General features: G+C 35.7%; 1 protein-coding gene across 10 annotated transcripts in view; it reads right to left on the reverse strand.

Moving 5' to 3' along the window:
- The window catches only part of TRIM37 (tripartite motif containing 37), a 240514-nt gene that overhangs the window by 198476 nt on the left and 19040 nt on the right, over positions 1-22998 (reverse strand). For 9 of the 10 annotated variants that reach the window (XM_038547934.1, XM_038547938.1, XM_038547931.1 and 6 more), the window contains exons 6-11: positions 21702-21824; positions 19956-20079; positions 18915-18982; positions 7275-7399; positions 1858-1908; positions 392-473 (exon numbers count right to left, since the gene is read on the reverse strand). In XM_038547934.1, the coding sequence (XP_038403862.1) occupies positions 392-473; positions 1858-1908; positions 7275-7399; positions 18915-18982; positions 19956-20079; positions 21702-21824 (573 nt within the window). The remainder of the gene's footprint in view (positions 1-391; positions 474-1857; positions 1909-7274; positions 7400-18914; positions 18983-19955; positions 20080-21701; positions 21825-22998) is intronic. The other variant, XM_038547940.1, reaches the window with a different exon arrangement.

Raw genomic sequence — 22998 nt, forward strand, 5'->3', positions numbered from 1 at the left:
CAAAAATAATGTCATTAACTTCCGTTACTCCACTAAAAAAGTGAACCAAGAAGCATCTCTCTTCTGCTATATGGAATACTGCCTAATTCATGAATTGCTTAAAAAAAACCACATAGATGTTCAAATTAAAAAAAAAAAAGTGGGGGCTCCAGCGTGGCTCATTCAGTTAAGCATTCAACTCTTGATTTTGGCTCAGGTCATGAGACCAAGCCCTACGTTGGGCTCTGAGGTGGGTGTGGAGCCTGCTTGAGATTCTTTCTCTCCCTCTGCCCCTCAACCCTTGCTTGCTCTCTCTCTCAAAAAAAAAAAAAAAGGGGGGGGGGGAACCAGCATGCTACAGAACTCTGAAAGACATTGGTTTCAAAATTTATTAGAAATATGAAAAACTTACTGGGTAAACTTTTAACCTCCAACAAAGTCCTGAAACTTGAAGAGGTGGACTGTAAACAGGGTCTGCTCTCTGACGCAAAGTGCTGAAGTAAAAGAAAACCAACCAAATCCCAAGATCAAAACGGTTGTGAAAAAACAGCAGGCAAAACCAAACTCCAAGCACATTTTTTAACTTATTTGTAGCCTTAAACAAGTAAATGAAGGTCAATGAACAAATCGAGATTCTGCCGTATAAATTTATATATACTTACATTCTGAAACAAAAGAAAATGTAATGATACTGAAATATTCAGCAGTATCTTCAGTTTCAAGTTTAAAAAAAATTCTCAAAACTGTAACATTCAAGGGGCACCTAGGTGGCTCAGTTAGTTAAGTGTCTGACTTCAGCTCAGGTCATGATCTCAGGGTTCTGGATAAAGACTTGTGTCAGGTTCCCTGCTCTGTGGAGAAATTTGCTTCTCTCTCTCTCTCTCTTTGAGATCGAGTCCCACTTTGGGCTTCATGCTCAGCAGGGAGTGTGCTTGTCCCTTTCCCTCTCCCTTTGCACCTTCCAGTTTGTGTGCACTCTCTAACAAAATCCTTAAAAAAAAATAAATAAATAAAACTGCGGCATTCAAAGGAAAAGGAGAATATAAAAATAAAACCAAGTGTCCTGAATTTAATTACCACCTCAACAAGCAATCTTTCACCATTAAAGAAAAGAAAAAAACATGTCTCTTCTTCATATCCCTATAGTACAATTATCCTTTTCTTATATGGAAAAACTTAAGAAATGTGCTAACTCTTAATATATGTGGAGATATCCTCAGAAAGTTTATATATTTTAGTCACAAAATTATCCCATAAGACAAATGGGAAGTGGTAATAGTCTCACAGTTTGGCCTTATATTGATGGTTATCATCATCTGGAATTTCTCTCCCCAAGGAAAAGTCTTTTATTTCTTGGTTCTCCATTTCCATGCAAGGAGCCCAAGGTGGGACTCAAAGCGGTCTTTGAAGATAGGTCCCTTAAGATCTTTGTGTTCTAAGATCCTTGCTTCTAATCTTAGAGAAAATGCAGTAAACGCTAACAAAATAACTTGCAAGTTACAATGCCTACAAATTTCTTACAACAATGTCCTCTCATCCATAATATCTCACTTTCAGCTAAGATAAATGGGCTCCTTCCCACCCCTCTTATTTCTGAGGATGGGTGGTAGGGCTCAACGACTTTAATAATCCCTTTTGCCCCACCTTAGCAAAGGCTAAGTGGATCCTCAGCTTTAAAGAAATGGTTCCTTTTCCCAGACCAGAGAAGCAATATGTCCTGAAGATATAATACAATTCAGACAAATGACCTATATGTTTCTAACATGAAACTTTTTCTTCTAAGATTACATATGGAGTGACACAGTTCATTAGGTTTGCATCCTACCCGGGAATGATACCCTTCCTGTATAAAACTTGAGTTGTCAAAAAAACTCTTACCTGAAATTTTCTAGAACAAAAGTTGCTGAATCATAAGATGGTACTAATTCACTAAAAAGCAAAAAGGAAAAAAATTATTTGGCTTATTAAGTTTAAAGTTTTACTTAGTTAAAAACCAAAGTTAAGTCCCTTGGTAAGATCTTTATAATGGTGTTAAACTAAGTCCCTAAGAAACAGTGTTAAATCCTTAAACCATTAAATCAGTGGAATTCATAAACCATCAAAAGCTGACATCAAAAGTTCACAATTAGAGACTCAACAAATACTTTATAAAATAGTTGGTTTTTTTTAGAAACAATATATGACTAAATATTAAAAAAGCATATGAAGCTTTCAAAAGTATTCAAGGAAACAGGGAAAGGAAAAAATGAGTGCCTAGGCTGGAAACCTAAAATATGAAACAGATATAAACAGGTTTAAAAAAAGTCAAAAGAAACAACAAAAGGCATCACAATAAATCTGAAAACTTCCTTCTCTAGAACAAATTATGAGGAATATTGACATTCTTAAATATTTTAAGTCCTTACTATATTAAAAATATTTACTAGCAAATAAATCTATACGATTTTGTAGAGTAAGAATACATAATCACATGGGGGCAAACAGAGTGGATAAGCACATTAACAGTTTCTTGACACGGCAAGATTACCGCAGGCAACTTTAAGCTCCATACAGTCTTCTCCGAAGAGAACTGAGCTACACAAAACCACAGGATATACCCTTAGATCATGTGAATAGTTTTTTCTCAAATTGTCATTTGAACACCTCAAAAGTTAGAGTCAGTAAAACATTTATGATAAAAACACTATTGTAGATAATATACATAGTATTATATATTTAGTAAATAGAATTATAAATTTACCAAAAAGATCTACTGTAAGCCATCTCACTACATCTTCAGATATATCTTCTAAAGTTTAATTCATGAAAATTTATTACCAAAATAAGATATAACATCTATAGCATTTTCATACTGTGACAGTGCCTAAAAAAAAAAATCAGTGATTTGCCAGAAAAACACAGCACAGATTTAAAAATATATTACTTGTGGGGGAGGGAGGGCACTGCCTAAGTGGCTCAGTCGGTTGAGCGTCCACCTCTTATTTTCAGCCCAAGTCATGATCTCAAGGCCATGTGAAGTTGTCTCTCTCTCCCTTTGTCCCTACCCCTGGTCCTGGTCCTATAAGCGTGCTTCTCTCTCTCTCACAAAGAAATAAAATTTTTAAAAATACATAATGTTTATTTCATGGTAAGTATGTACAGATAAATAGCTTGTATCTTTTTCATAGTAAGTAGATGAAGTTTATCCTGCAAGAGTTAACTATATAGCTACTATCCTACTGTCAAGCACCTCTTGGGGATCCCTGGGTGGCTCAGCGGTTTAGCACCTGCCTTCAGCCCAGGGCATGATCCTGGAGTTCCAGGATCCAGTCCCAGGAGCATTAAACAGGATGCATTATACAGCTGACCCTTGAACAACATAAGTTTGAATTGTATAGGCTCACTCATAATCAGATATTTTTCAATATAACATGGTACAGCAAATGTATTTTCTCTTATGATTTTCTTTTCTCTAGCTTACTTTATAGTAAGAATATAGTATATAATACATACACCATGCAAAATATGTCTTAATCAACTTTATGTTATCGATAAGGCTTCTGGTCAGCAGTAAGCTATCAGCAGTTAATTTTTTTGGAGAATCAAAAGTATGTGTTGGGATGCCTGGGTGGCTCAGTTGTTGGGCATATGCCTTCAGTTCAGGGCGTGATTCTGGAGTCCTGGGATCACGTCCCACATCGGGCTCCCTACATGGAGCCTGCTTTTCCGCCTTCTGCCTATGTCTCTGCCTGTTTCTCTCTTGCGAATAAATAAATAAAATCGTTAAAAAAAAAAGTTGTATGTGGATTTTTGTATGCTCAGGAACCAGCATTCCTACATTGTTCAAAGGTCAACTGTAATCGATTAACAAATATTGGATTTTTAAATACAACTCTCCACTATTTAATATGTTACGAATTTAATTACATATTAATATGTAATGTATATGCAGTAAGATTATTAGTTCTTCCTCTGTGTCCCCTGTGTAGCACCTACAACAGTGCTGAACATGTAGATGGTCTTAAGTAAATAACAGTGTACTTGTTCAGTGACTTTTATTCTCCATAATGGAACTTAAGGGAATCCAGTCCCAGGACCACAAACCTTAGGAACATTCACCACTGCCTTTGCACAACTAATATTTGATCCGTAAATTAATGTCAATAAATGTTGGCCTTTCTTATTTGGATCTCTACTATGCTGATACAAGGCATCAACAGATGAACACCTGCTTCCTGTATTTTGCAATCCATAAACTGAGTTTCTTTAACAACTACAGTTAAGTTACAAGCCAAACTCTCCAGTAAGGCAGTAATAAGCATTACTGGGGAGAGAGAGAGTCTTAGGTGAACTTTATCCATGAAAAGCTCCTTAATTGTCATACATTTTTGTTTTTTAAATTTTTGGTGGGGGATCCCTGGGTGGCGCAGTGGTTTAGCGCCTGCCTTTGGCCCAGGGCGTGATCCTGGAGACCCGGGATCGAATCCCACGTCAGGCTCCCGGTGCATGGAGCCTGCTTCTCCCTCTGCCTGTGTCTCTGCCTCTCTCTCTCTCTCTCTCTGTGACTATCATAAATAAATAAAAATTAAAAAAAAAAAATTTAAATTTTTGGTGGTTTCCTCTTTATTGATGTTCCTCCTACTTTCCTCCCTTGCTCCCTGCCTCCCCAATTTCAGTCCATTCCATCTACACCCAAAAAAGAAGGTAATGAAAAGGAAGGGACTTGCTGGGGTTCTGAGCCACTTGGGCAGTTAGGAACAGAAAGCAAAACAATTAGAGGATATAAGAGTGATTGACAAGAAGTCTAATGCAGAAGTGCCTGCCTAATGAGCTGCTGCAAGCAGCATCAGCATAGGAGTTTATCTCTATCTACAGTTCCCGAACTTTAGCACAGAATTACTCAGGATGCCCAAGATTCATTTTTTAGACATCATCATCAAAGATGATCAAGGAAGAGGCCTACGAATTTGTATTTCGACAAACACCACGGGTGGTTCTGAAATAAGTGATCTATGCACCATACTTTGATATGAAAAACATTTATCTTTATGTATGGTATTTATGTCAAAACTTATATTTCATTCCACTAGTGATGGAATGGTTGAGAAAAGGTATTTTTTAAAACTGAAATGACTGACCGTGTTATCAAAGAGGCAGCCTTGAGATACTGGTGAACATCCTTAGTTCACCCAAATCTACTTAACAATAGTAAATACCAAGTCCTTTTAATAACATTTAGTGCTTGATTAAAATAGGAGTATTATACCTGGTTTGTTAATTCAGAGAGAAATGAAGACTTACTGGTCAGTGAGAACTACCTGAGTTCTGGTTGTCAAAAGAAATTTCCCTTCTGTTTATAGGACTGTGGGTGGTCCAGTTACATCAGTGATTCTAAACCAGGGGCAGTTTTGCTCCTAGGAAGCATTTGGCAATGTCTGGAACTATTTTTGTCACAACTGTAAAGGAAAAGGTGCTACTGGGATACTGATAAACACCCTACAAGAAACAACAAAGTTTCCTCAACCCCACAAAGAATTATCCTGATCAACAATGCCAAGGTTGAAGAACCCTGGTTTGCACTATACCGTCTAGTAACATCAATGCCCATGGGAGGAGATCACATATTAAAGAAAAAAGAAAAAGCAGTTAAACACATATACCTTTTTAAAACAAAGGCTATTTCCTAAAGGTAACACAGCTCTCAACATGCTAGAAAGACGTGGCAATATTCCATAAACCATCTTTAAAGTCTAAGATGGACTAAAATCTGTTGTACTGATTTCTTCTGAGACAGTGGTTTAACCTTTCATCTTAGGAAATTTGGAGATTTTAAAAAGAACAAAATACAAATGCCTTACTGTACCAAATGTTATGGACTGAATTTTGTCCCCCAAAATTTGTGTATTAAGGCTCTAACCCCCAACATATTTGGAGACAGGACTTTTAGGGTGGCAATTAAAGTTAACGGAAGTTATAAGGGTGGGAGGGAGCCTAACTCAATAAAGTTCATGTCCTTAGAAGAGGAAAAGACACCAGACACTAATCTCTGTGCTTGAAAGAAAAGGTCTTATGAGGATGCAGGGAGAAGGTGGCTGTCTGCAAGCCAGCAAGAGGCCTCATCAGAAATCTAATTTCTGAGCACCTTCATCTTGGGACTTCTTGCCTCCAGAATTGTGAGAGAATAATCTTATGCAGTAGAAACCATCCAGTCTGTGGTATTTTTGTTATGGCAGTCCAAACAGATTAATCCATCCAGGGATTTTATTTCAAGCAACCTGAGAGGTATGAGCTAGCACTTAAAATTTTCAAAAGAATCCAACTTAATCTAACATACTACATCTAATGTGAGGAACAACTGCTCTAACACCACATGCTTGAAAGAATGTGCTGTTCAAGAGAATTCTAAGACTGCTCAAAATAAAAACTAAAACTATGCATAGGATGCAACCAAGTATTTCCTCCCACTACCTTTTATGATCTGAAGGTAACATCATGTCCCCTTCAGAATCTTTTGGCATTTCATCCATTTTCTGAGTTTTGTTTCTGGCAACATACATGTAAAACAAGGTGTTACAGAGACAGAAGTAATCTCAAGAGGTAAATAAAAGAATGAACATACTAAATCACGGATGGGCCTTGAGAGTACTATGCTAAGTAAAATAAGTAAGAGAAAGACAAATACCATATGATCTCACTTATATGTGTTATCTAAAAAAGGGGACAGGAGGTATAAACTTCCAGTTATTCTATAAGATAAATCACAGGAACACAGTGTACAGCATGGTGACTATAGTAAATAACACTGTACTGCATATCCAAAAGTTGCTAAGAAAAAAAAAAAAACCCACAAAAGTTGCTAAGAGAGTACATCTTAAAAGTTCTCATTCCAAAAAAAAATTTTATAACTGTTTATAGTGAGAGATGTTATCTAGACTTAATGTCGCGATCATTTTGCAATATTTACAAAGATCAAATCATTATGTTGTACACTTGGAACTAATATGAGGTTACTGCCAATTTTATCTCAATTTAAAAGAATGAACAGATACTGATAAAACTGAATTGGGATCAATTACTTTTTCTATAGAAGGTGACACTCTGGGAAGAACGAACTCCTAATTCAAGATCTGCTCTTTGTAATCAAAAGCTAAGTCCACCAGAATTATTTTTAACCAGATTTACATGCATAACTAAAGTTCACCAGATGACATCATTTTAAGTAACACCCTGAAAACCATGGAGTTAAGAAAAATAATATTGTTTTGAAACAAGTATATGTATTTGCACATGAACTTCAAATGAAATAACTGTCATACCTGGTAAAGTCTGGTGGAACAGGAGTGGTAACAAAGGAAGCCATGGGCTTTCGATGAACTTGCTGAAACATCATGAGGATCTCTGAGCTCTTAGATATCAACTCACTCTTACTACAAGACCGCAGCTGTGTGAGAAAAAAAACTGAATAAACAAAATTAATATTTAATGGCATCTCAAATCCTTAATAAAGAATAAAAACAAATTATTTTGGTTAGTAGGGACTGAGTGGCTCTGCTGGTTAGGCAGCTCTCGATTTTGACTCAGGTCATAATCTCAAGGTCTTGGGATGGAGCCTTGAATCAGTCAGCAGAGAGTGCTTTGTGCTCAGCAGAGAGTCTGCTTGAGGACTCTCTCCCCCTCTCCCTCTGTCTCTCCTCCTGCTCACATGTGCTCTTTCTCTCTCTAAAATAAAATGAATCTTGGGATGCCTGGGTGGCTCAGCGGTTTAATGCCTGCCTTCAGCCCAGCAAGTAATCCTGGAGTCCTGGGATCGAGTCCCACATCAGGTTCCCTGCATGGAGCCTGCTTCTCCCTCTGCCTGCGTCTCTGCCTCTCTCTCCGTGTCTCTCTCATAAATAAATAAATAAAATCTTTAAAAATAATAAATCTTAAAAAATTATTTGGTCTATATATTGAAAAAATGAGATAAAGAAAAACAGAATGACTTTCAAAGTGGTTTTGAGAGTTAAGAATCTACACAGAATCTAGGTTATTTCCATTCTAATAATAAAGTCATTGAACAAGCATATTTGATTTTAATGCATTTTTTTCTCCTTACATATTAGCATAAATCCAACTTTCAGCAACCACAAATATATTTTAGCCTGGCATAGTAAAGCTATTATATATATTAATGAGAAAACCTCTATAAGTCAAGAGCCCTCAAACAAGGATTTCTCAAACTGCATTCCAGGAGAGAAAGAGATGTTAAGATGTCCCACAGATGTGGGACGCCCAGGTGGCTCAGCGGTTAAGCATCTGACTTTGGCTAAGGTCGTGATCCTGGAGTTCCAGGATCAAGTCCCACATTGGGCTCCTTACAGGGAGCCTGCTTCTCCCTCTGCCTCTCTCTCTGTGTGTCTCATGAATAAATAATTTTTTTTTTTAAAGTAACAGACGCAAAGAAGTCTTAACCCATATCAATTTGGAAAACACTACTTTATCTAGTGCCAAACGTAAAAACTGAGAAATTCAATTTTAGTAAAATAAACATGGTCGCTAAAAAGACTTTCAATTCAAGACAATCAATTTGAAGTCCTAATTCTGCCAAGCACTCATTATACGACTTTCAGAGTCTGTTTATCTGTAAAACTGGAATAGTATCTACTGCTGCTTGCTTCACTGGGATTGTTATAACAATCACAAAGACATTTGTGAGAAAGCTTTATGAACTGTTAAAGATTAAACTGTGTCTCCATCAAACTCCTATGTTAGGTCCTAACCCCTAATAGCTCAGAGTGTAACTATTTTTGGAGATAAGGTCTTCAGAGAAGGACAGAGAAAATAGCCATCTGCAAGAGACATCGCAGGGTAAAGCAAACCTGATGTCACTGATCTTGGACTTCCAGCCTCCAGAACCGTAAGAAAATAAATCTGTTGTTTAAGCCTCCTAGTCTGTGGTATTTTGTTATGGATGCCCTACCAAATTAATACACTATCAAATCTCATATAGATGATATTCATCCCACGACACTATAACTAGGCTTATATCTTTAAAATGATAGTTGCATATAGCTCATGAAGAATGATGATATGACCAGTATATTAAAAATATCAAAACTTATAGCTTTTGTTCAAATATTTATTGAATGCATATTATGAATATCCTTCCTTGATCCCACTTTCTCCAAAGGTAATTCATTCAACTGAAGTTAATTATTGCTATTCACGTGTTTCCACATGTATTGTTTAGCGATGTTCTGAATGTTTCTAAACTTTACATAAATACTATCAAGATATGTTAGTACATAGCCTACATCTTCTATTTACTAGTGTTTCTGGGATTTGTTTATTGATATTTAAGCAGTTTTAACTCATTTCAGCAGTTTTAAAGAACATCATTGCATGAATATAGTATAAGTTATTTTTCTCTATCAACGGACATATGGGTTGCTTCCCATTCTTCACTATTAAAAGTAACTCTGGGGACACCTGGGTGGGTCAGCAGTTGAGCACCTGCCTTCGGCCCAGGGCGTAATCCTGAAATCCCAGGACTGAGTCTCATATTGGGCTCCCTGCATGGAGCCTGCTTCTCTCTCTGCTTATGTCTCTGCCTCTCTCTGTGTCTCTCATGAATAAATAAATAAAATATTTAATAATAAATAAATATATGTATGTATGGGTATATATATATATGTATGTAACTCTGGAGCGAAGACCCTTGTGCATAGTTCCTTGTACACATATGCAACTTTCTCACATTATGTCTTGATATAGGACAAGAAACACAACTTTTTTTTTTTTTTAATTCAGGAGTATGTTGGCTATTTGGGGGCCCTTTGCTCTTTTCATTTTATTTTATTTATTTATTTTTTTTAGTTTTTATCTATTTATGATAGTCACACAGAGAGAGAGAGAGAGAGAGAGAGAGAAAGGCAGAGACACAGGCAGAGGGAGAAGCAGGCTCCATGCACCGGGAGCCCGACGTGGGACTCGATCCCGGGTCTCCAGGATCGCGCCCTGGGCCAAAGGCAGGCGCCAAACCGCTGTGCCACCCAGGGATCCCTGCTCTTTTCATTTTAATATGGGAATTTTACCAAATTCTGAGAAAATTCATGTTGAAATAAAGACTGAACTGCACTTATAAGATTCAAGAGTCTAGTACATTTGTAATACTGAATTTTCCTCTAGATGAATATATTGTAGTCCATAAAATATAACAGACCATAGATCATTAAACATAACTGTTTGATATGCCTGCCATTAAGGAAAAAAAAAGTCAATTATGGCTGTGCTGTATCTACTGTTAAAACACATCTCATTTCAGAGATAGTATAACATACAACTGAGAACCAATGAAATATAGAATATTTCTTCACTCAATTCTTTCTTGTTTTATAATAGTGTCTACAAAGGTCTTCAACATGTTTTATTAAACTTATTCAAAATTCTTAGTTTTTGTTACTATGAGAGAGATTTCTTTTTTTTTGAAAGATTTTTTTCAATTTTCTGATTATTCCTGATATACAAAAACACTGATTTTTATGTCTTAAATATACATCCAGCAACCAAGATAAACTCACTAAAAAGGTGTAAGTTGTATACTTTCTACATAGATAACCACATCCTCTGCAAATAACAAATTTTATCTCTTCCTTTCAATATATTTATACTCCACTTACACTACATTTATACTTAATACAGAGGACCAGAGCCTGGGTGGCTCAGTCAGTTAAACGTCCGACTCATTGTTTGGGCTCAGGTCATGATCTCAGGGTCATGGGATTGAGCCCATGTCAGGCTCCGAGCTCAGTGAGTAGTCTGCTTGAGATTCTCTCTCTAAAGTAAGTAAATAAATCTTAAAAAAAAAAAAAAAAAATACACAGGACCAGCACACTCAGAAGTGAAGCAACGAAAAGGAGACAAACCTGGATTCTATATCAGAGAGCTTCTCATATTTTACACCATTTAGATTATTTCCTATAGACCTTTAAAATAAAGTTAATGTAGTTCCCTTTTATTCCTAGTTTGCTAAGTAATTTGGCCATGAATGAGGATCAAATATAATAATGTTGCTTTAAAAATTAATATTATCCCCCCAAAATTTAATATTACCCTATTCATTTCTACCCATATACTCATATATATATATATATATATATATATAAAGGTTTTGCCCTTTATTTTTTATTTTTTTTTAAAGATTTTATTTATTTATGGGGGGGGGGGGGGGCAGAGGGAGAAGCAGGCTCCATGCAGGGACCCTGACATGGGACTTGATCTTGAGCCTCCAGGTCAGGCCCTGGGCTAAGGTGGCGCTAAGCCACTGAGCCACCCGGGCTGCCCTGGTTTTTCCCTTTAAATTTTTATTTATTTATGATAGTCACACAGAGAGAGAGAGAGAGGCAGAGACACAGGCAGAGGGAGAAGCAGGCTCCATGCACCGGGAGCCTGACGCGGGACTTGATCCTGGGTCTCCAGGATCACGCCCTGGGCCAAAGGCAGGCGCTAAACCGCTGTGCCACCCAGGGATCCCCTGGTTTTTCCCTTTAATCTCAAGTTATAATCAGGAAGATTTTTCTGATAATGAAACATTCCTTTGATTAACCCTGCCTGGTCTTGCCTTTTTTTTTTTTTTTTTTTTAAGATTTTATTTTTAAGTAATCTTTATACCTAACATAGGACTTGAACTCACAACCCTAAGATTAAGAGTCACTTCACCAAGTGAACCAGCCAGGCACCCTGTTCTTGCTTGTTTTCATAAATAGTCTACTGATTTGTCTGATAGTATATATTTAAGATTTTGGCATTTATGTTTACAATAAAATTGAGCTTCAATTTCCTTATATTGTTCTTATAACAACTGATTTTTTTTTTAAAGATTTTATTTATTTATTCATGGAAGACACACACAGAGAGAGAGAGAGAGAGAGAGAGAGGCAGAGACACAGGCAGAGGGAGAAGCAGGCTCCCTGCAAGGAGCCTGACGTGGGACTCGATCCTGGGTCTCCAGGATCACATCCTGGGCTGAAGGCAGCGCTAAACTGCTGAGCCACCCAGGCTGCCCATAACAACTGATTATTAATGTTACATCATCTCAAAGAATGATAGGTAGTACTTCTGTGTTTGCTAAAAAAAAAAAAAATTACTTAAGACAGGAGACTGATATTTACAGATCTGATAAAAAAATTTTACCTTAGTCTGAATTTAATGCCTTTTGAAGAAGACTTATTACCAATAAAATTTACTTCATGTTTCTTGTTTAAATTATATACTTTCTATGGGTGCCTGTGTAGCTCATTCAGTTAAGTGTCTGACTCTCAATCTCAGCTCAGGTTTTGACATCAGGGCCATTAGTTCAAGTCCTGTATTAGGCTTCACACAGGGCATGGAGCCAAATAAATAAATAAATATTTTTTCCTTAAAATTATCCTCTTCATATAGATTCTACTTCAATAAAGTTGCTCATATTTGTGTTTTACATATATATATATATAAACACAATGTAAACATTTACTTTTAAAAATTAAATTTCAAAAAAAATTTAAATTTCTACTATATTGGACACCTGGGTGGCTCAACAGTTGAGTGCCTCCCTTCAGCCCAGGATGTGATCCTAGAGTCCCGGGATCAAGTCCCACATTGGGCTCCCTGCATGGAGCCTACTTCTCTCTCTGCCTGTGTCTCTGTCTCTGTCTCTCTCTCTCTCATGAATAAATAAAAATCTTTTAAAAAAATAAAAATAAAAATAAGAAAAATAAATTTCTTCTGTATTTATACTCCAATTCTTCCTCCCAATATTAGACACTTACTTCATTTTTCTTGATAACCTTGCTAGAATATCATCTATTTATGTTTTTCAAAGATCCAATATTGGGTATACTGATACTTCCAACTATTTCATGGCACTCTCTTTTGTGAATTTCATCAGTATCTTCACAATTTCTTTTCCATTTTATGCCTCTACACTATTGTTCTTTTATAAAGGCTTCTTTAGTTGAATACTTAACCTCATTTATTCATAATTTTCTTAAACTGAATTTTAGTCTAAAATTCTCCTCCTAAATATCCCTTAGCTATGACTGGTATTTTTATAATTTATCATTTCAATTGCAATGTCCTCCTTAGTTCGGTAACTATGTGTATATTTAACTGAGTGCATACTTACATAAATTTTTTTTTTGTTTTTTTTTTTCCCACATAAAATTTTTTAAATAATGTTTTCATTTTTGATGTCTACCTTAACTATATTGTGGTCACAGAACATGTTCTTTATACAAATTTGTGAAATTTCTTCAGATTTCTTTTTTTTTTTAAGATTTATTTATTTATTTATGATAGAGAAAGAGAGAGAGAGAGAGAGAGAGAGGCAGAGACACAGGCAGAGGAACAAGCAGGCTCCATGCCAGGAGCCCGACGTGGGACTCGATCCCGGGACTCCAGGATCGCGCCCTGGGCCAAAGGCAGGCGCCAAACCGCTGAGCCACCCAGGGATCCCAATTTCTTCAGATTTCTAAATACCTTAGTACACAATCAAGTGTTGAAATGGTTTCATATGAACTGAAAAAGAATATGTATTCTCCATTCCAGGTTTCAGAGTTCCACACATAACTTTTAGATAAAACATCTTAATTTTTTTTTAAATATCCTCTATTCTTACATCTTGTTAGTTGGTGCGATCATTTTGTTAAATATTTAATCACTAGAGTGATTTTATCAGAACCTTATAATTCTGTCAGCATCTGCTTTTGGTATTCTGATTTTATCCTAGAATAGAAAATCGTAACTGTCCTATCTTTTTTTTTTTTTTAAAGATTTTATTTATTTATTCATAGAGATGCAGAGAAAGAGAGAGGCAGAGACACAGGCAGAGGGAGAAGCAGGCTCCATGCAGAGAGCCTGACATGGGACTTGATCCAGGGTCTCCAGATCACGCCCTGGGCTGCAGGTGGCGCTAAACTGCTGCGCCACCGGGGCTGCCCCTGTCCTATCTTCTTAATCTTAAGGTAGACTGTTCCCTTTTTGTCAGTGTTCCTTTTCATCACTAGTAATGTTTTTCCCCCCACTTTAAATTCCTCATCATTCTCTAGATCTATGTATTATCAAGTAGATCACTGTGGGGTATCTTTATAAGTTCAAATTAATCTGCTTATTATTGATAGCAGTGTCATTCATTGACAATAATACTCAAAATTAAAAAAAAATACTCAATTCAAAAATAACCAGAACAGTAACAAGAAACTGATGGGACAAAGAGAATACAAACAGCAAGATGTTAGACTCAAACTTCACTATATCAGTAAATACAACGCATTTACAAGTAAAATATTGCCCAACCAGATTTGAAAGACCAGATCCAATTATATGCTATCTACAAGACACAGATTTTGAATATTTAGAAACAAATGCATTAAAAATAAAATAACAAAATAAGATATGTCACAGTAACACTAGTTAAAGATGAAGTGGCTCTGTGAAACCAAATAAATTTCAAAGCAAAAAATGTTATAAGGATAAAGAAGGTCTTTTCACAGTCAACAGTAAATCAAGAGAACACAATTCTAGATGTTTAGGACCCAAACAGTATGACTTCAAAATACATGAAGCAAAAACTGATAGAACTGACAAAAGAAAAGACAATTATGTTGAAAATGTCAACAGCCCTCTCTCAATAATAAAACAGGTAGACAGAAAATTTACAACGTAGTAGACCTATACAGCATTACCACAAAACTGGACTTCATATTACATATTATTAGAAAAACTTCCTATCATGCAGAAACTAGGTAACATTTCTGAAGGACTCATGTTGAAAGGATATCACAAAGGAAAAAAAGCACTTTGAACACAATTTCTCAAATCAATAATGCCAGCTTCTGTGTTAAGATTTTAGAAAAAGAAGAGCAAAATAAATTCAAACTTAAGCAAAACAATGAGATCGAAACAAAAATCAATGAAATAAAAAAACAAAAACAACTGAGAAAAGCCAAAAGCTAAGTCTTTGAAAACATCAACAAAAATAGATATCCTCTAGCCAACTGATCAGGAGAAAAAGACACAAATTATCAATATAGGAAAGAAAGAGATGATAACACTGCATTCTACAAATTTTGAAAGAGTAGGAAGAGAATATCATAAATTTTGCACCAATATTTTTGGCAAATTCAAATGAAATGAAAAAATTCCCTGGAAGACACCAACTACCAAAGCTCACCCAGTTAAGCAATCAACCCTTGATTTTTGGCTCAGGTCATGATCTCAGAGTTGTGAGACTGAGCCCTGCATTGGGCTCCACACCAGATATGGAACCTGTTTAGGATTCTCTCTTCCTCTCCCTATGCCCCTACCCATGGCACTTGCTCACTCTAAAAAAATTAAATGAAATAAAAAATAAGAATATATCAATTAGGGGATCCCTGGGTGGCTCAGCGGTTTGGCGCCTGCCTTTGGCCCAGGGCGCGATCCTGGAGTCCCAAGATCGAGTCTCGCGTCCGGCTCCTGGCATGGAGCCTGCTTTTCCCTCCTCCTGTGTCTCTGCCTCTCTCTCTCTCTATGTCTATCGTAAACAAACAAATAAATCTTAAAAAAAAAAAAAAAAAGAATATATCAATTAAAGAAATTGAATTTGTAGTTGAAAATCATTCCACAAAGAAAACAAGGCCCCAATGTCTTCACTGGTAAATTCTATCAAACATCTAAAGAAATAATATCAATCCTACTCAACTTCTTCCAGAAAACTGAAGAGGGCATACTTTACAATTCTTTGAGGCCATCATTATTCTAATAACAAAGCCAGACAAAGATACTTCGAGAAAAATAAACTACCATCTAATATACCTCAGGTACAAAAATGCAAAAAGTCTAAACAAAATCTGATTTAATCAAATCCAATAATGCGTTAAAAGGACAATACATTGACCAAACCACTGTTTTTATCCCAGAAGTACAAAGTTGGTATAATATTTTTAAAAAAAGTTAATTCATTTAAAGAATGAAAAAAGAAAGCCATACGATAATCTCAAAACTTGCAGAAAAAAAAATGACAATATCCAACACTTCTTCCTGATGAAAAATCCCGTTATATGGGAATAAAATTTCTAAACCTGATAAAGAATATCTATAAGAGAGCCGGCCTGGGTTGCTCAGTCAGTTGAACAACTCTTGATCTCAGCTCAGGTCTCAATCTCACAGTAGTGGCTTTGAGCCCCACCACAGGCTCCATGCTGGGCATGGAGCCTACTTAAAAAAAAAGAAAGAGAGAGAGAGAGAGAGAGAATATCTACAATAAACCCACTGCTATCATCATAAATTGACATTATACTAGAAGTTCTGGTCAGCAAAACCTGACAGGAAACTAAATAAAAAGCAAAAAGAAAACTGTCTGTATTCAAAGATAGCATGACTATCTGCAGGCAATTCCAGAAATCTACAAAATAGCTACTAGAACTAATAAATTTAGCAAGATTGAAGGATACAAGATCAAAATACAAAAATTAATTATAGGAGCACCTGGTAGCTCAGTGCTTGAGCATCTGCCTTTGACTCAGGTTGTGATCACAGGTCTGGGAAGTAAGTCCCACATCCAGCTCCCTGCAGGGAGCCTGCTTCTCCCTCTGCCTATGTCTCTGCCTCACTCTCTCTCTATCATAAATAAATAAAAATTAAAAATAATAAATAAATAAATAAATAAATAAATAAATAAATAAATACATACATACAACACAACACAACAAAAGAATACTACCCACAAGTAAAACAATTGATATATGAAGGAGTTGCAAAAAATTTTTGCTGGAAGAAGCCCAACATAAATTAAGTACATAATATATATATAATTCCAATTAAATACAATTCTAGAAAATGCAAATTTATCTATGATAGAAAGCAGATGAGGGGGTTGCCTGGGGAAGGAACTGTGGGGAAAAGCAGGAGAAAAACTTACAAAGAGGCACAAAGAAATTTCGAGGGATGATGAATATGCTTACTATCTTGATTACAGTGACAGTTTTATAGCTATATACTTTATCAAAATTTGTCAAGTTATATATTTTAAATACATGCCAATTATTTTTGTCAATTATTCTTCCATAAAGCTGTTAAAATAAAAGCACATAGATCCCCAGATCTCTGCCCCCACTCTACCACAGATGATTTAAATTTGTTCCAACACTTAGCAGAAACGTGCTAGTTTATTCTCTGGAGGGGAAAAAAATAGTCTCTGGACTAGAGACACACGCACAATTAAGAATGGGAATACTAAAGAGAAAAACAAGAGTCTTTCAATAAATATTTATGTACCAAATTTTATTAAACTGTCAATCAAGTATAAAAACTGAATAAAAAAAACTGAATAAAAATACTTTCAGACATCCAGTCTTAAAAAATTTATTCTGAAGGGCCACCTGGGTGGCTCCATCAGTGAAACATCTGACTCTTGATTTCAGCTCAGGTCAGGAACTCAGGGTTGTGAGTCTGAGCCCAGCATCAGAATCACTGTTAGGCAGGAGCCTGCTTAGGATTGTCTTGTTCCCTCTGCTCCCTCCTCCCCATGCTCCTCATTTGTGCTGTCTCTCTGTCGAGTGGCTCAGTGGTTTAGCACTGCCTTCCGTCCAGGGCCTGGTCCTGGAGACCCGGGATCGAGTCCGATATCAGGCTCCGTGCATGCAGCCTGCTTCTCCCTCTGCCTCTGTCTCTGACTTTCTCTCTCTCTGCCTCTCATGAATAAATAAAATCTTAAAAAAAAAAAAAAAGAAAAAAAAGGAAAGGGAAAGGGAGAGGGAGTGGCAAAGGCAAAGATTGATCAATCCTAATTAACCTTTCAGGAAAGCTAAGGATGATATGTGATACTAAAACAAGTAAAGCAAGAGAGTAGAAGCCATGGAAATCAGGAAATATGGACTTTAACCCAAGAAAGAAGTAAAAAGGGGGTGTCCAGGTGGCTTAGCCAGTTAAGCATCTACCTTTGGCTCGGGTCATGATCTCAGGGTCCTGGAATTGGCCCTCGGTCAGGCTCCCTGCTCAGTGGGGAGTCTGCTTCTCCCTCTGCTCCCTCCTCCTCCCCATATCATGCTAATAAAGAAATAAAATCTTTTTAAAAAATGCAAAGTAGTAAATGGAATCCCCAGGATGATAATTAAGAGAATAATCTGAGGAAACATCTATGTATCAGGCACTCAGAGGAATTCAAGAATTCCAAAACCGAATATAACACAGACTAATATATCAAATATGTAACACTATGCACTTTATTCATTCATCTTCAACATTTTTGCCATTTTGTCCACTGCTATGTTCTGAACATCTTTAAAAAATGCCTGTTACCTATTTGATACTTAATAAAAATTTCCTTAACAGGGAGGCCTGGGTGGCTTAGTGGTTGAACATCTGACTTTGGCTCAGGTTGTGATCCAGGGGTTCTGGGATTGAGTTCTGCATTAGGGGAGCCTGCTTGTCCCTTTGCTTATGTCTCTGCCTTTCTATCTCTCATGAATAAATAAATAAAATCTTTTAAAAAAATTTCCTTAATAAATAAAAATGTTAATTTTACCATAAGAATTACTACATATAATTGGCAACATTTTATCTCAAAATCACCACTTAAGTCACAATGTCAGAAGATTTTCATCTTTTATAGATTCACAGATTTCTACAGGCTATTCCCTACAAAAATAATAGCGTTCTTACAAAACAGAATAAATCTTATTAAATAATTTATTAAATTTATTAAATAAATAACATAATAATTTATAATATAGTTTATGTTATATATATTATATATATTATAAAATATAATAATAAATAAATAAATCCCAAACACGATGGAGAAACTTGAGAAGAATCTGCTGATTCCTAATTCATAAAAATGCCTAATATAGAACATAGATCTCCCAATCTTTTGGTCTCACACAATCCTGCCCCTCCCCAAATTTTTTTAAGCCTGTTGATAAACTTTTATTTCATTACATTTATTATTTCATTACCTGGTGCTCTACCTCCTGAAGTAAGGATTCCAAGAGCTCTGTTTCCTGTGTTAGAGATGTCTTCTGACCTATTTAAAAGACAGCAAAACACCAACACTCAGCCTCATTACTGGTTTAAAAATGAAATTAACTTTCACTGAACATAGTCAATAACAAGGAATTGATTTCAAGTAAATAAAAGGTCACTAAAGCTACCCTAAAAAATTTCCCCAGAGCTTTAAAAGGCCTAATCTAATATTGCAGTAGCTTTGACAAGGGGATTTCAGAATCAACCTTAACTACAGTTTTAGACAAATTGCAATTCAGATCTATTAAGTTCATCTAGGAATACACAATGACAATATATTCTCTAAGGAAACTATTACTGCTTTTTCTAAAAGAATACAAACATATATAAAAGAGTACATTTTTTACTCAAATCAACTCTTCTGAAGTACTTCTTTCCCAGAATTTAAATGTGGCTTAAAAAGAAATACAGTAAGTTGGCCAAATGTTACACTACATGTCAACAAATGGTATGTTCTTTAAACATAAGAATCTGTAAAAAAAAAAAAAAAAAAAAGGCAAAGACAAAAACAAAACAAAAAGCCCAAACAGGAATAGTCTCAAGAAACTAGAAACACACAAGAATAAAGAACATAATAATAATTTATTATTACTATAGAGAATTCTGTATTACTAGTAATTCTGTATTACTGTACAGAATTACTATAGAGAAGGAAGAAACTGCTTTAGATGTCGGGAGAAAAAAAAAAAAAAAAAGATGATGACAAGGAAGCCATGGCTGCTGAACCAGGCCATTTTCATTGTAAATCACTAGCCTAAAGAACTAGAAGCATACATATCCATGGGGTTAATGGGAGTTATATTAATTATGTGTAACGTTATTTGATTCAGAGGGACATTTAACAGGTGGAACTTTTACTTTCAAAGGCCATCTTTTCCTAGCCTATAACAACTCACCAACCTTTACCCTTTCAAGATGGAACTTCAAGGAGGCTCAAAGCACCACATATTACAACAGCATAGAAAAACACTCACCCATTAGTGTTATGAGCTTATTCTTTAGCTGTGTGTCTAATCGTGCAATCATCATCTCCACTGCATTCCTAATTTCCCGAACACGCTCATCTTTTGCATTTCTAACAGCTTCTACATTTCGTTCCTAGAAGATAAACAGGTAAAAAAAAAATTGAATTTTTAAAACAGAAGCAAACAGACATAACACAATCACTGCAATTATTCTTAAAGTAAGCTGATTTCCTCTTTAAAAATTGTAATACAATCATACTTTTAAATTGTTTATATATCATAGGCAACTCACTGCTTTAAAAAATCGTGCACTGAAATGAAGCAGGAACAAAATTCTTAAAAGTAAACAAAACAATAAAGTACAGGCTCTTTTAACAGTGAAAGATACGTAATTACAAAATTCTGGTTCAAATACCATATACAAAACAAATACTCAAAGCCCCAATCATATCTGATAAAAAAACCACTATTCAAAAAGAAAAAAGTATACTGATGCCAGGTTCACATCATGTAAAACTAAAACAAATGAAAAATTTCAAACACTGTATGTACTCTAGTTTACAAAGTTTAAAACATTTTTTAGAACAGAGAAAGAAAAAGAAAAAAAAAAAAAACCAGGATTTTCAAAGATTACAGAACACATTGCAGACTCTTAAAGCATACCACTAAAAATAAAAAGTAATCTTTCCTATGCTTATTAGAAATATAAGCAGTGAGAATTTCAAAGTTAGGACATGCTCCCTAAAGATCAAATTAAGTTGCCAAGAGAAAATAACAGTAAAAAAAGAGGAGTTAGATGAAGTCCAAAGAGAAGACATTCAAGTTATTTATATTCCAAGATTACTTTGTAGGTAGCATATACGCAACTCAGAAACTTTTTGTATAAAAAAAAATGTTATAAAATAATGCTTTGAATCTTGATTCCTGAAAGGGTTAAGTAAAGATATCTTAAATCAGAAAAGGCCCCAAACCTCACTAGCTACAACTGGCATTCCAGCAATTCCAAAAGTATATTCAGGGGACGCCTGGGTGGCTCAGTGGCTGAGCATCTGCCTTCGACTCAGGGCATGATCCCCCATCCAGCGATCTAGTCCTGCCTTGGGCTCCATGTAGGGAACCTGCTACGCCCTTTGCCTATGTCTCTGCCTCTCTGTCTCTCATGAATAAATGAATAAAATCTTAAAAGAAAGAAAAAAAAAGTATATTCAGTACTTAAATGTTTGAAACTTGTATCACATTTCCCCATATAAATAATAAGTGGTAAATAACTCAACCAAATCTGTTTGACCTATAAAGTATCTGAAGAGTAGTGTTAAATATCACTCTTGCAATTCTGTAGAGTTCTACTTCAAGACATCAGAAATAGTTCATTCATTGGTAGCAGAAACTCTCCCAAAAGCTGAGGGTCCAAAGAATGACTCAATGACTTTGTAAAAGTCAATACTATTTACAAGTCGATTATGGACTATATCAAACAGGCTTATTTAACTCATTCACAGATTTTCTGTTTCTGCATAAGAAAAGGCAATTTTCTGGTTCCAAATGTGGAACAGGCCAGGGGTTTGGATGCAAATTCCTCAGCTAGTTTGAAGTTGGTGAAACTGACTATAAATATATCTTCTCAAATTTTTAAATCTCGATAATCTCGATTATCGATCGAGATTAATCTCGATTAATTTATTTGTATTGTAAAAATACATATATTACATAAGATAGACTATACAATGGATAATGATCTTTCAGTCGTAGTCTTACCACTTCTTGAACTAAGCTGATCAGTTCCATGAGACGCCGACGAAGTTTAGCCACTTCTTCATTCACTTTAGTAACATGCTGTTCATAAATTTCTGCCAAAGGTTTAAAGGTATGTCCACCATGCTATTTAAATTAAGAATAGTTTTAGAACATTTTTTTTTACCTCAACCACTCATACTTCTTTATTAACACTTCGTGGATACTAAGAAACTAGTAAATATTTTCAAATGAATTTTTTTTTGGCTGTCTACTTTGTTAAAATCCACAAGAGCTTTCTCAAGATCACTTGGCCCATATAGGAAATCCTTAATGATTACAGATAAAGAATTTCAGGAAAACATTTACACTCATCTAGAAATCTGTATTCCTTAGAAAGAACCAAAATCTTTAACCATGGCTCAAACCATCTGACACAACTTTATTTGCCACTCTCTTCTTGGTCAGCACTAACTACCCTTTTTCATGTTTTCAAATTTCTTTTCACTAGGCCTTTGCAAAATTAACTCCTTCTGCTAGGTAGCTCAGTTGTTTGAGTGTCCAACTCTTGATTTCTGCACAGATCATGATCTTGGGGTCACGAGATTGAGCCCCACACTGGGTTCTGTGCTCAGCGTGGGGTCTGCCTGGGATTGTCTCTCCCACTCCCTCTGCCCTTCCCACTTGTGCCCACTCTCTCTAAAATGAATAAAGCCTAAAACAAAAAAAACCACAAAACCTTACTATTAACAGGTAAGTTCTTAGCATTGTCTTGTTTAACAAAAGCACCCAACCATGGTCTCTAAAATAAAAAAGATGTAGATTTTTGTATGTCCACTTAAAATATAGAAAAGAATGTTCCCATTGCTTCTTACTAAATCCACATATTTAATTAAGTACTAAATTGTAAGAATTCAGTTTTTTCTACTCAGAACATTAGTACTCAAATCCTAGCAGAAAACTCTCTAAAATGAGCTCTACTGAACCATGTTGCCTGTCATTCTCTCCCTGAAATATGCTGATACCCAAAAAATGATCAATTCTTTTCTTTTTTTAAGTAGGTTCCAACTCAGTCTGAACTCATGACCTGAGCTAAGATCAGAAATCTGACACTTAACCAACTGAGCCACCCAGGTACCCCAAGAATGATCAATTCTTATTGCTAACAGCTATGTCTAGTTGTCTAGCAACTTCTGCTCCCACTACAACTAACTCTCCCCACCAAAAACCTATTGGGTTTGTTCTCAAGCCTATTTACATGAATTGCACCTAGTACATAGGTATACAATTTAAATATTAATTAAACAGTGAAACTGTGAAA

The sequence above is a fragment of the Canis lupus genome, chromosome 9 (assembly GCF_011100685.1).
Source record: "Canis lupus familiaris isolate Mischka breed German Shepherd chromosome 9, alternate assembly UU_Cfam_GSD_1.0, whole genome shotgun sequence".
Classification (NCBI taxonomy): domain Eukaryota; kingdom Metazoa; phylum Chordata; class Mammalia; order Carnivora; family Canidae; genus Canis; species Canis lupus.